This window comes from Arthroderma uncinatum, assembly GCF_011692745.1.
Source record: "Arthroderma uncinatum strain CBS 119779 chromosome Unknown scaffold5, whole genome shotgun sequence".
Classification (NCBI taxonomy): domain Eukaryota; kingdom Fungi; phylum Ascomycota; class Eurotiomycetes; order Onygenales; family Arthrodermataceae; genus Arthroderma; species Arthroderma uncinatum.
This window is the reverse complement of record NW_022983867.1, coordinates 135,636-149,389: the sequence shown is the minus strand read 5'-3', so window position 1 is coordinate 149,389 and position 13,754 is coordinate 135,636. Positions and strand designations below refer to the sequence as shown.

Here is a 13,754-nt window from a genome sequence, read left to right as displayed (position 1 = left end):
GCACAAGCAAAAGCTGGACGTCGACAAGGGCGAAGACGGCTAACTGACTCCCCTGAACAGCCTACAGATGGCTCTGCTTATCTCTGCCGGGGATGTTCCGTCATGGTGTGCTGAGAAAGCGAGGAACAGCCAATTCGACTGGCCACCATGCTCTCTGCGGGTTTTGATTTAGGTTCCATAGTGCCACCAGCACTCCCTCTGACCGGTGGACTCAAACCTGGCCGAATTACGCTGAACAGGATAGGCCCAAATTAAATCCCGCTTGCACCTCGAGATCCTTGGATCGTCCCGGACCCGCCAGATTGGGGTTGAATTATGACGAATTTTCCGAGGCTTTGCTGTGGACAGGACGATCTGGCAATGGTGGGGGACTCGACATCCCTGAAGGCCGGGCGAATACGCGTTTGAGACTCAGGCTATAAACCATTCCATACTCCCTTGGTTCCTGGTTTTGTTTTTTAGGTTCTGCCTCTTATCTCAAAACGCAAGCCCAAGAAGTCGAGCTTCTTTTCTCTCTCCGTTCATCATCCATCAAGATACGGACTGATTTTCAGATACAATGGCTCCCCGCGTCTGGTTTATCACAGGTTGCTCCTCCGGGTTTGGATGGGAGTTAACTTTGGAAGCTCTGAGAAGAGGCGATAAAGTCATCGCGACTGCTCGAAAGCCTGAAAAGATCGAGAAATTGAAGGAGGCTGGAGCTGATATTTTCGGACTCGATGTCACAAGCAGTCTTGACGATATAAGACGGCTCGTCTGGGAGGCTCACAATATCCACGGACACATTGATATTCTCGTTAACAATGCCGGATATATCCAACAAGGTGCCTTGGAGGAAGTGAGGTAAAACATTACCCTACGTTGTCGTCTGCCGCGAAAAAGAGGCTCTCTAACAATTTCACTATAGCCCCGAGGAGACATACGCACTCTTCAATACCAATGTCTTTGGTCCTCTAAACGTCATCCGTGCGGTCTTGCCTTATATGCGTTCGCAACACTCTGGTGTTATCGCCAACACATCAAGCGCTGGTTCTTGGACAAATATGGCCGGAGGTGGTCTATATTCTGCGACAAAATCGGCCTTATCAGGAGCTACAGAGACACTACGTGTGGAATTAGAGCCATTCGGCATTTCCGTCACCTCTCTTGAACCTGGAGATTTCCGGTCGAACTTACTAGCTGCCGGTCACCGATTCGCAGCTCTATATCCCATTCCGGATTACGACAATACTCCCACCAGGGCGGCAATTGAAGAAAGCAATAGCCTTGACCACAAACAGCCCGGTGACCTGGTGAAAGGCAGCAAAATTATTGTCGATGTTCTTACACAAACTGGGTGTGCCGCCGGTCGGCGAATCCCTGTCCGAGTTGCCCTGGGTGCAGAAGCTTGTGATGTCTTGAAAGACAAGTGTAAAGACACCCTAGCTCTTTTGGAGGAATGGAAGGATATTGTTAGCGACACCAACCACGACGATGTCCAGCCCACGCCACGAACCCAATCTCCAGACCCTGCTCGCACCTAACCAAATCCCCTAAAACCCCCCCGAAACAAGTGAAATCACGTGATAATGACGTCGACATTTGACATTTTTTATGGAAACCCTCAGCGAAACATATTTTCATTAGAAACCTGCATTGGATGCATTTATTTCTTTAACCAACTAAAAGCCAGAAAATAAAGACCGTTTTCTACACATGGGAGATAATTTCCTGTGATATTGATACTATTTTGTCTCCTATAGGACTGCTTTTACTGGTCTTCTGCTGTGGAGGGTAGAAATGCTTCCCTTAACCTCTGCGATAGGCATAGAAGCTTTGAGTGGAATTTGCGGGTAGGTTACATTTGCTAATGTTATTGATCGATCACTCAATCCTAGTGGAACTACCATACACCCCATATTGAAGGTGGTGTAGCTGGATGGACAAGGAGAATACCCCTCACCCTTACTTATTTCTCGAATGCTAATGAAGAAACTTCGTTTAGGTCGATATCGATCGCTTGCTGGGTTGTGGTCTTTTCTCCTCAGATAATTGAAAACTTCCGTCGAAGCTCCGCGGATGGGCTATCATTGGAGTTCCTCATTGTCTGGCTTGCCGGAGATGTCTTCAATATCGTGGGATCAGTCATGCAAGGGGTTATTCCTACAATGGTCATATTAGCGGTATACTATACTCTTGCCGATATCGTTCTCCTGGGCCAATGCCTCTATTACCGTGGCATCAATGCCTCAGACACAACCAAGACTTCGGGACCAGGGGCGGACGAGATGGCGAGCTCGTCAAGCGAACAACGGATACCAACAGCGGCACAAACGTCGGAGCATACCCCTCTTCTAACTAATAATGGGGCACTGGGACAACCTACACAAACCCAGGCCACCTCTAGGGTCAGATCAGAGCCCAAACAACGCCGAGAATCTTTCACCTCGATTGCTTCGTTACGACAACATCTCTCAGCCGTCGATGGCACCCACCTCTCCCCCGCAGTACCTCTTAGGAAAGAAACAGGTCGGACTGTCCCACACCCTTCGTCGATGGTCCAGATTGTTGCTTTCAACACTTTCAGCGTCGCCCTAGTATGCACAGCGGGAATACTGGGATGGTACGTGAGCGCCCGCTCAGGTAAACGGCACCACAGCAAACCGGATCTTCCGAAATCCGACGACGCTCTTAAATTCGACACCACGGGTCAGGTATTCGGTTATCTCTGCGCTGTATTCTATCTCGGCAGCCGAATCCCTCAGTTACTGCTCAACTGGCGTCGAAAAAGCACCGAAGGAGTGTCGTTGCTCTTCTTTCTATTTGCATGCATTGGCAATTTGACATATGTGCTTTCGATATTCGCCTATTCGCCTGTTTGCCAGGGGGAGAAAGGCAGGTGTCAGCCTGGTGAGCAGCAGAGGATATACGGTCAGCATATAGCTGTTAACGCCTCTTGGATACTCGGCAGCTTGGGCACCTTATTTATGGATTTGGCCATCTTTTCACAATTTATTCGATATCAAGGAAAGAATGGATGTAATGATGTTGAGGCGGATAGTTGATTAGGTTCTGTTCCACAGATGACATTCTGAAGGATCGACCATTGAGGAGCGCCCTTCATTATACGCTACTAAGTATTGCGCATGTTTATTCGGAAGTGGTTAACTATACCAACCACGCGGGAGAGAAAATCTAACAAATCTAGTGATTTGATGTAAATTTTCAGCAATGAGGCTGCATCTGACTTTTTGTCAGCGTTATGGGAACCATATTGTGTAAATATATAATTCATATAACACCCATGATCTTATTCATTGTGTACGACTATCACTAGTGCCTAAGTATGCAGTACCTTGTTGGTTTCTCGGATTACTACCCAAGGCACTCATATTGGCTAGCATGGATGTGATATTCATATTGCTGCCCACCACCACAGTCGTCATGTGTCATCATAAATTATCGTATACGCCATTGAATGAGGAATAAGGTCCTGGAGGAACAAACTGAACACGAGGTTCGAAGTCACAATTAATCCTTAGAGGGCGGATGCACCTTGACACGACCCTTTCCAACCTCGCTCCAATTTGTGTTCAACGCGGTACCATCGCTCTCGTAAAAGCTCTTGGTCATCGCACGTCTTGTATCCGGATCAGAGTTGGCATATAATTTTTTGAAGAAGGAATCAACTGCGTCTCCTGAGCCGTAGTCTGACATATCGGAATCAACATCATCTTCTTTCTCCTCTCCCTTTGAATCACCCTCTGCTGGCTTTTTCTTTGTCTTTTTCTCTTTTTTCGCTATATTGGACACGACTTTGTCCCAATCCTTTGGTCCTGATTTCGAGGAAGTGGGGTATGCGGGGGCCTTCTCAGCTGCAACGGGTCGTGTCGGTAAGTTAGAGGCGTCTTTCAGCACCGTGGTATCTAAAGGTAAGGGCTTAGCTTCCTGCGAAGGAGTGCCTTCTAAGGACGCCCATTTTCTGCCAGATTGTTTGCGCAAAGTAACTTCGACTTTGGTAGACATTATATTGTATTTTGAGGAGGACGGATCAATTGGAGCGAATAGAGGGTCTAAGACAAATGAGAATTCAGAGCCTGAAGGGAGGGGGAATGAAATTAAAAACTAGAACTGGTTAGCATCGCACATTCGTCGCTACTCGGGAAATGATGGGCTGAGGAATTCTAACCGAAGTTTCTTGAATATCAATATCTGCCTTGTCCTTAGGAACCCCCTTCGCATAAATGGTAATGACCACATTGTCGTTTGATTGATACCATTCATGCCTTGTCCTACTTGGGGTCGTGGACGGGGTAGCTGCAGGAGTTTGAGTAAAAGAGGCGGCAGATGCATCCGCGGATTTAGTTCCAGTAGGTATATCCTTCGTTTCCTTATTAGCCGATGGTACGTTGGAAGTTGAAGTGAGAGCGGCACCACTTTCTAGCTGCGAACGGTATATCGCTCTCAACTCGTCCTGCGATGGAACTACAATGTCTGGTGTCTCCTTAACTGTGACCTTGGCCTTCTCGTCAGTGGGATCAATCTTTGCAAGCTGGCTTTTGACCTTCATTTCCCATATCTGGAGCTGTTGCTTCGTTTTCGTGTCCTGAGAGGTTGCCGAACTTCCACGACTAGCAAATGCAGCATCAAGTGCATCTTGCTTACTGCCATTATCCTGCTGTCCCACCTTCCCACGTATCACCTGGAAGATATGCTGCGCATCGCCGTAACGCTCACACTGATAGAGCACAATGGCCCGCCTCATCTGTCCGTCAATGATCTGTTCTCGTCTTGCTCGCTGAATGCCGAGGGCAACCGCCATATCAGCATCGTGCAACGCTTCCTTTAGCTTAGAGCTTTCATCTGCTGCCTTTACTCGCGAATACGCAGTTGAGCGCTTGATATAGTAATCTGAGGCATGAGGGTTAACAGTAAGGGCTTTGGTGTAGCATTTGATTGCAGCAGAGTAGTCCGAGCTGCTCAAAGCTTTTGCTCCTTCCCGGGCGTCATCCATTTTGTAAGTAGTCTTTAGATCAACGTATTCAAGCCTGCAGTGTGCTGGTAGAAGATACGTAAATTGTTGGTTGTGATGGAAGCTCTGCGAAGGTTTAAGATATATGTCATGTTCACGTGACTCTGTTCCAACATTTACACGGCGGCAGCAAGGAAGGAAAAGAGGGCATGGGAAAGAAGGAGGATCATAATTATGAAGTGCTACATAAAGTAGCTCTATAGAAGATTACATATATTAGTTAAAAGTCGCTCTATACCGAAAGTATTTTTAAAAAGCGCTCCAGTTCATACGCCGCAAATATTGCATTTGTAGGCTTAGATCTAGAGTAGCTCCTCGTCACCGAATTGCTTCGCATAGAGTCCGAGAGCACGGATTGGGAAGTAGAACTTGTAGTTGGGATAGGTAATCATGCTATATATATGTTAGTATTATAGACGGCATAGTTCATGGGGTAGTAAATTACTTACCAAGACATATTGAATACCCCCTCGATGCCATCCTGTAACCATTCGCCGTTTGGTTGCTGTCGTGATATGAGCAGCTTCATTGCACGTTGCAACGGCTCCTTGTGAGGATAACCGGCTTCCATCAAAGCAAGACAGGCCCACGAAGTTTGCACAACCTGGGACGACTTATAGTGATGATAGACCTTCTCTGAGCAGCTAAGGTATGATTCACCCCAGCCGCCATCTTCCATTTGTTTGGATAAAAGGAACTCGCAACCACGGCGAGCGCGCTCGCTGGTAGCATAAGTTTCTCCCACGGTAGCCAAACTCTCCAGACTGAACATAGCGGCATATGTGAAGCAAATACCCCAGCTGCCGTACCAGCTGCCATCGGGACGTTGCACTCGCCGGATATAATCCACAGCAGCTTCACGTATTTTTTTGATTTCCTCAGTCCGGTAGTCGGGGAAGAATTTGCTAAAGTATGACAAGGCCGTGACGACAGCAGTGGTGCACTCGGGGAAGGCGTATCCAATCATGATTCCGCCAAAGACTTCCGCGGCATTGAGCATTTCAACATATTCAGAAGCTCGGGCAGGCTCATACTCTGGGAACCCACCGCTTGAGTTCTGCATCTTGAGAAGGCAATCTACAGCGTCTTTCAAACGTCGGTCGGATATCAGAGCCGGATATCCAAGTTGCTTTTGTAGCTGGAGAGAAGACCGTAGACCCTCAGCGGTACAATCACTAACGGTATATCCTTGAACCTTTGTGCTGAAAGGCCAACCTCCCTTCGTTTCAAATCGATAGCATTCTTCTTTTTGAGGAATGGTTTCTTGCATCTGATGATCTTCAACGAACTCGAGAGCCTTTAGTAGCATTGATTTCCATTTGGGATCGTCCGCAAGTCCCGCAACGACCACAGCTTGAATTAAGAAGGCGGTGTCCCATAGTTGGACTCCATTCGTCCCATTCATTAACATTCCCTCATCCTTTATCCATAAGAATTCATGTAAACGTTCAACGTGTCGGCGGAAAGAGTAACTGTCGGGCCCATCATGAATATAGCAACAAATCGTATTCATTGGAGCGTTGACAGGACCCAGACATGCATAATCGGTATTCTCATCCTCGCGCTTAATCAGGTACCAAGCTCTGTCCTCTGCCGTTTTGACAAGACCAGGCCATCGCAGATAAGGCCATATGTTAGCAAGAATCCAAAAGAGGACCTTCAAGAGCCACGACTTTGGGTGATAATTATCCGCGTCAGCAATGCAGCCTCTATATGTGGCAAAATTAATGGAATCGTAAGGTTGGGTATAAATTTCTTCTCGTATTTCACGTGTGAGCGAGTCAGCCGGGTGGGAAAACCGTTTGGAGTAGATGTAGGTCATTGGAAGGAAAACTTGTCGCATATGAACCCACCATCGCCATGGAGCGAATGGCACCCAATCGGGAAGTAGCCTATTCCAACAATAAGCGTCAGCACCAGACAACACATGTAGGACATTTCAATTGACGGTAATAACGCAGTTACTAACCAGAGTTCGGGCGGGACCGGATTGAGAGATTCCCATCCCATAACTCCCAAAACACAGAGCCAGAATTTAGCCCAGTGAGGCCCGTATAAAGCACCACCCAGTTCATGCAGCTTACTGCGAGCCTTCGCCATTCTAGGATCCTTCGGGCTGGCCCCGAGGAGTCGTAGAGCGACGTAGTTCATCGCGGTACCAAACACCGAGCTGTGGCCTTCGACATGGAGTCCCCAGCCGCCATCTTCTGGATGCTGTCGTGCAAAGAGATATCTCTTCATCTCGATAGCGTATTCTGGAGGAATTGGTGTGTTTGTCACATACCAGGTAACGATGAGGCCTGGTAGGAGGAACATGGGTCCGCCATACTCGCAAGCCCAATTCCCCGGCTCCAATTGAAGTTTAGAAAAGTAGCTGAGGCCATTGGATGCAGATTGTAAGGGAGTTTTAGGTGTTGGTAGCTCCGGAAGATCCTATTTACAGGAGGCATCTGCGTCAGCCTAGCTATAAAACTTTTACACAGGGAGAGAGGCGCTCCAACCGTAGGGAGATTGAGGAAGTATTTATCAGCCGCAGTCTGAGGCCACTCCTCTACCTCCTTATCTGTCCGCAGGTAGTGCCACGTCTGGGTTCCACGATCATTGCGGAGTCTCCATCTCGAGTGGTCGGTGGTCTGGTCTGTCTCGCCCAGTTTCGACATCTCTACCAGAGCTCAGCTTCGGCTTCCGCGTTGGCTTCTATGGTGTCACTCGAGATATGCGGGATTGAAGCTTTATATCTGTTATATCCAAAGAGATATATATCTATCCCAAAGCGGACAGGGGAGATGTGTTAGTCACGTGCATTAAGGTTCGTGGGGGCGGCGGATCTGTTCTTCCGTGAACCGCGTGGAAGGTTTTTGCTTCCTACTTCAACCTCAACGCTCGCTTTGTCTACTTCACGGCGAGACGGACCCTGATTGAAGTGCATATTTGAGAGCAGGGACAAGACTGGCGGGCTTCCGGTGCTGTATATCCTCGCTGGGATCACGCATTACCCTCTTATCTTGCATACTGCACCACTTCTATCACAAACGCGCGCATACGGAACTATACAACCCTAAAGGTTTGCCATTCCCTGGTTGACCGCAGGCGTAGCCAGGGTTTTGCGGCGACACCATGAGGGGGGCAAGAAACATTCTATAAAGCCGGTCTATCCTCACACGAGACTGCCTTGAAACGCAGCATTCATTTCGTTCATTATTCTATCTCTCTCCATCTTTGTGATAGATCTCTTTTTCGTGATCCAGGAGCAGAGATGTCTTCAAATGCAGCCCCAAATGGGCCCGGTAGATGGCGAGGAGGCTTTAGGGGAACCCGCCGCGGTGGCCGTAGTGTTCGAGGCCGTAGCGGCGGGACTCGCGGAGGCAGACAGCTGCTAGCTGATCGCGATCTCTCGCCCAAGGCCGGTGCTGTCGTGCATCGATTTCGACAGCGCCAAAAGGACCTCAGTCAGGTGTATCGCAAGGTAGCTGCTGTACAGAAATCTGCACTTCTCGCCCTGGCGAGCCGGTCGGAGTCTTTATTAATCAAGGACCCGAAAGCACACATATCCTCAAATCTTTACGATGAGGTGCTCCAGGGCCTTGAAAAGAAACTTCGGACGGCCGAAGACCTGATCGAGAAGGAGTATGGCTTGCGGGAGCATGCGCTGTCTGTCTGGCGGGAGACCGAGGAATTCCGGATCAGGACACATTTCGAAAACAAAATCGAAAATGTGATGAACGAGCATATTATTGCTGCTCAGGGTTCATTCATGGAAACATCAGAGAAGACCCGAATTGCCGCAGACGAGGATCATACAGAAACCGAAGAATCAGCGTCTGAACCACGGACGCCAATTAGCCCGCGATTTGCGCGTGGGTTCGATAGTTCCTTTGTCCGGGACCCGGAAGGAGCGGCTCTATATGAGCGCGTGGAGAACGGATGGGAAGATCTTGCGCAACGAGCCAAGATAGGCGAAGAAATTTGGCCACGAATCGTGGCTATGAATCAGGAAGCTGAAGTACCAGTCCCGCAGGACGGTGATGGCATAAATGGACGCTTCACTAACCCGCGCTTTTCCCGACTGATGGGTGCCTTAGTGGAGGCCTGCGATATTGCAGAAGGGAAGAAACCCAAGATAGAAGAAGTCGAGGAGCCAAGCCCATTGGATACCCTTGCAAGCGCAGCATTGGACCGTGGCGAGGTGAAAAACCTGCCGCTCATGCCATCGAAGCCACAGCAACTACCACCTGCTTCTGCTATACTCCAACCGCCGCTGAGCATGCCAGCACCACCGCAGCCAGAGCAACAATTGCAGTATGGCCAGATGCGCCATGATTCCCATAGGCCAATACTTCCACAGCCTCTGGCCTCTCCCATGTATCCTCCACCTGCAGATATGCGCAGATACTCGGCCCCGCAATATGGTCAAGGTCCACCACCTCCCCAGCTTCATCCTCCATTCCAGAGTCCACATGTACATCATCAGGACGTGCCTTCTCAACAGCAGTTACCCCCAGTGGGAGCCAGGTCACAATCCCAAATACTTCCCCGTCTCAATGAGCATCTAAGACTACCCAACATATTTTCATCAAGGAATCAACATCTTCCTCCCTTGCAAGAAATGGGATATCACCGTCCCAGCTTACCTCCACCTCCATACCAGGCCCCTCCTCCACCAAATATGCAAGGTCCCGGCCCCGGCAGGCCGATGGGGTATCCTCCTATGCACCCACAAAACGTCTACCCTCACCTACAATATCTACCGCCACCACCAAATATGCAATATCACCAACCTCCTCCTCAACCACCACCGCCGCCGCCTCAGGGCATGCACTTGGCACCAGCAGCTCATGGATCTCAAGCCTACCACCATCATCATCACCAAGGCTATCCGCCTCCACCTCCGCCTCCACCACACCAACCTCGATATCAATAGCCACCCAATTTCTAATAAGTGGTTCTCTGCTAGTTTAAATAAAGTTTATACAGGGATGGGTGGCTTGCCGTGTAGTATATGACTTTTTGTTTAATTTGGTTGCGCTTTTTTTTTGTTTTGCATGTGTGTATGATACTATCCGTTTAGCATTTTGAATCAAGGTGTCGTTTTATACTTCTGATCTATGTGAGAAAATTGTGGTTGGACATAAGCTATTTAGTCGTCGAAGAATAATGGCCCAAAGAAATATTTCCATCGATATGGTTCACAGCTTGCACAAGTCTAGTTCCTTTCAATCCCTCGCCCATCCAAATAGCTCACCCAGGGGCTACTACATCCGTCCTTCGATAATCCATTGTATGAGTAGCCATCAAAATTTCCTTGGATTAGGTAGCCCGAGAATCAAAGTTGGGACTCTACCACCCGTGGTGCTAACTACTCTTTGGCCTGATCTTTTTCTAGAGCAAGAAGCAATTCCACAATTCGACCATGGTTGTTTCGCATAGCAAAATCTAGTGCCGTCCATCCACTCGAACTCTTCGCTCGGTGGTTTACACCCTTCGTAACTAGGAGGGTTGCCACTTCAAAGCCACCATTGTCCGCCGCACAGTGTAAGGGAGTCAACTCACCATTATCCTTCGCATCAATATCAGCTCCAGCCTCAATAAGGTATCGAGCGATCGGGAAGTAGTTATGGCCCGCTGCAAAATGGAGGGCCGTCTGCCCTTCGTCCGCTTTGATGGTTGCATCTGCCCCATGATCCAAGAGCACCTTGACTGTTGAGTTGTGGCCAAACATGGCAGCTGTGTGAAGCGCCGTCATGCCGTTTTCTCCACGGCTGGAAGGGTCTGCCCCATTCTGAATGAGGACTCTGCTGATAACAGGCCGCTCAAATCCGACTATAGTGTACAGAGCCTGTGATAAGTCGTCCTTCGTGATATATTCGGCTCCGGCCTTGATAATTAGGCTAATTAATTTCTCACAGGTTCTCGGGCATCCTGCGGCCATTCTCAATGAGGGAGCAAATACCCCGGTTTGGAGAGGGCATCTATCTCCTAGTTCAATAAATGCTTTGATATAGAAATAATTGCCGGAGTGAGCAGCGTCAGTGAATATAGACGTCATATCGGGTAGCGTAATGCCATCACGCAAGTCTAATAAAACCTCATCCATCATGCTTGTTGGATGTCTCATAGCGGTATGGTATGCCAGGACCGGCATTTCAAAATGTGCACCCGAGTTCATTAGAATCTTCACCATGTTGGTATGTCTGCCGCCCACAGCTGAGAGGATTGCCCTAGAAATGGCCTCGGAGTCATCACTCATGCCAGCAGTTAGTATAATACTAGCTGCCTCATCGGCTCCTTCTTCGGCAATAGCCAGGAGCGCTCTGAGCTTCGCAGCATCACGTACGCCACATTTGAGTAACATTCGAGCTATCCCTTCGTGGCCGTTTTTGCACGCGACATAGAGATGTGCAGAGAGATCTTCATCTTCCGATGCATATTTGTTTCTCGCCTTTCGCGTCAACGTCCTCAGTTTTGTTCCTGTAAAGAAATGCTTCCCCCCTGACGTAGTAGAACACATACGTAATTTAGGTAGAGAGGATAGCAATTTCTCCACCATGATAGGGTATCCCTGTTCGCAAGCCATGAAAATGGCTAGGATAATGTCCGAGAGCTTAATTTTCCCCTTTCCACTTCGGAGTATGATTTCAACTAACTCTTCTCGGCCGTTCTGTGCTGCCCAGGCGAGAGCGGGAATATCATTGTTCACGATGAAAGATGCTGCCTTCTCGTGTAGAAGGGGCTGTAGTAATGGAACCAGGTCAGAGGTTGTTTGAATCAAGTTGTTCAGTTCGGGAGGCTCTAAAAAACTTCCTATTATGAGTTTGATCTCATTTGGTATATGTAGAAACTTCGCTGGCGAAGTATCAGGCTCGTCGGCCATTGTACCAACGGCTGGGGCGATGGATGAAAGTTCCTCGGGTAGATATTGGGCTGTATTCAAATTGAAATGCGAGTGTTGTCCTCTATACCTTTGGTATGAAATCTGCTTGGGCTTTTGGGTATTACTTATAGCATATCAAAAGGCCGGTTTGTGGCCTCCTCCGACCACAAAGACATGCCCCATCATCCCGAAATACCGAAGACATGGCGATTTACCGAAGTCTTGCAGAAATACTGGTGCGTTGCAGCGTTATTGCGTTAGATGGTTGAGTTGTGGGCGTGTTTACTGGGTGTTGTCAGAGTTGTCGCTTTAGGCAAAGCCCGCGTTCTAGTTATTCCGCAGAGGAATTTCACACAAGACAAAGGAGGAGGGAATTTGCCCTTTTTAGATTTTATTTATTTTTTTGGTATTCATTATATTTACTCACTTGCTCCTCGTGAAGTCGTTAATAATAAACGTCATTGATAAATAAAACCTCCTCTAAACCAGACCCTTATTCAAGTCCGGCGGTGGCCAGCTTCGAGAAGAAAAGAAACGAGGAGAGTGTAGAGACGGTAACTAGAAAGGGCGGAACATGTTCTAGTAGAAACTCTCCACGATGCTCTCCTTGGTAGCAGTTCCGGCACCGCTGGCACCCTCGCCGAGCTTGAACACGCTCTCCACGACACTCAGCTCCGTAGCTGTGGTATCCAGTCCAGTAATCGCTAGCCAGTCATTGACGACCATCCCAGCACCGACGACGGCGGAACCTCGGTTGACACTTCCGGCAACGAGCGGGACTTGTAGGAGGGAGGATAGTTCATCTTGATCTTGTATCGAGGTTTTTGGGTGGACGATTCCACCTTGGTTGGACAGGGACATGTAGGAGCCCGTTAGAACGTTGTCCGCGATTGTCTGGCGGAATACTTCGACACCAAGAACATCTGCTATTCTATAATTGCGAAAGGCGTCAGTGTTATAGCTTGAATCACGATTCATGGGAAATACCTACATTTCTTCCGTTTCTCGCTCTAGATCGGGATGCACGAGAGCCACATGGTCGTTACAACATATGACATTACCCAAAGCCGATAGTCTCTCTTCTGTTCTCTGGACCTTCACGCTATCCGGAATCGAGTTACGTAAATGTTGCAGTTCCTGGTCAGTTGTGGTCGTAGGGACCAAGAGTCCCTTTCGGTTTCTAAAATGCACCGTTCTGTTAGCCGTCTATATCTTGGTGTGCGCACCCATGTCAAGCACAGCGTACCCAGCGGTCAAACGTCCAACGATCCTTGTTCCTGCTATGGAAGCATGGCATATGGGTATGATATCTTGCAGCTCAGACTCGAATATGCTGTAAAAGTTCTCCGATCCTCCAATCGCAACAATCGCATAGGAATTCGTCAACGTCGCAAACACACCAACACTAAGACATTAGCACTCTTCAACTATGCAAGGCACAGCTTGGACAAGCAGAACTGTGCAGAGACTGCAAACTAACTCATTAGAATTCTCAAATTGCGCTCGAACCGCCATGATTCCTTGACTAAGCTGAGATCCGGTAACTGTAGATATGGAAATGGTCGCGGAAGAGGTGACAAGGCAGATATCAAGTCTATTTCGTTATTGCTGTGAAGATCGAGAAAGCTCTGGTCTGGAGAGTGTGAGTTTTATGGAGGGGAAGAGGAAGCGGGGTGTCAGCCAAGAGTATAAAAATGCGACAACCTTCTGAGCAGCGCTGGAGATGGGTGAGAGAGAGCAGGGAGAAGCGAGGAGAAAAGGGAGCCGGGCGAGGGAGAAAAGGGAGCCGGGCGAGGGAGAAAAGGGAGCCGGGCGAGGGAGAAAAGGGAGCCGGGCGAGGGAGAATATATAGCTGTTGGACTCCGGGAGAGC

At 48.7% G+C, this 13,754-nt stretch overlaps 6 protein-coding genes across 6 annotated transcripts; 2 read left to right on the top strand and 4 right to left on the bottom strand.

The window, feature by feature from the left end:
- Positions 1–559: 559 nt before the first annotated feature.
- On the top strand, positions 560–1,523 carry GIQ15_06426 (short-chain oxidoreductase; the record flags this gene model as incomplete). The annotated part of the gene is made up of 2 exons (XM_033553843.1): positions 560–843; positions 908–1,523. The coding sequence occupies 2 exons, from the start codon at positions 560–562 to the stop codon at positions 1,521–1,523; spliced, it is 900 nt and encodes a 299-aa protein (XP_033403358.1).
- A 1,987-nt stretch (positions 1,524–3,510) lies between these two features.
- On the bottom strand, positions 3,511–4,993 carry GIQ15_06425 (glucose insensitive transcription protein 7; the record flags this gene model as incomplete). The annotated part of the gene is made up of 2 exons (XM_033553842.1): positions 3,511–4,104; positions 4,169–4,993. The coding sequence occupies 2 exons, from the start codon at positions 4,991–4,993 to the stop codon at positions 3,511–3,513; spliced, it is 1,419 nt and encodes a 472-aa protein (XP_033403357.1).
- Positions 4,994–5,313: 320 nt separating this feature from the next.
- GIQ15_06424 (oxidosqualene:lanosterol cyclase) lies at positions 5,314–7,671 on the bottom strand (the record flags this gene model as incomplete). Its single annotated transcript, XM_033553841.1, has 4 exons — positions 5,314–5,404; positions 5,461–6,903; positions 6,981–7,444; positions 7,513–7,671. 4 exons carry the CDS (start codon positions 7,669–7,671, stop codon positions 5,314–5,316), a joined length of 2,157 nt encoding a protein of 718 aa, XP_033403356.1.
- Positions 7,672–8,267: 596 nt separating this feature from the next.
- On the top strand, positions 8,268–9,932 carry GIQ15_06423 (uncharacterized protein; the record flags this gene model as incomplete). The annotated part of the gene is made up of 1 exon (XM_033553840.1): positions 8,268–9,932. The coding sequence occupies one exon, from the start codon at positions 8,268–8,270 to the stop codon at positions 9,930–9,932; it is 1,665 nt and encodes a 554-aa protein (XP_033403355.1).
- Positions 9,933–10,367: 435 nt separating this feature from the next.
- Positions 10,368–11,882, bottom strand: GIQ15_06422 (uncharacterized protein; the record flags this gene model as incomplete). The annotated part of the gene is made up of 1 exon (XM_033553839.1): positions 10,368–11,882. One exon carries the CDS (start codon positions 11,880–11,882, stop codon positions 10,368–10,370), a length of 1,515 nt encoding a protein of 504 aa, XP_033403354.1.
- A 579-nt stretch (positions 11,883–12,461) lies between these two features.
- Positions 12,462–13,397, bottom strand: GIQ15_06421 (uncharacterized protein; the record flags this gene model as incomplete). Its single annotated transcript, XM_033553838.1, has 4 exons — positions 12,462–12,813; positions 12,874–13,062; positions 13,129–13,287; positions 13,363–13,397. The coding sequence occupies 4 exons, from the start codon at positions 13,395–13,397 to the stop codon at positions 12,462–12,464; spliced, it is 735 nt and encodes a 244-aa protein (XP_033403353.1).
- Between the last annotated feature and the right edge of the window lie 357 nt (positions 13,398–13,754).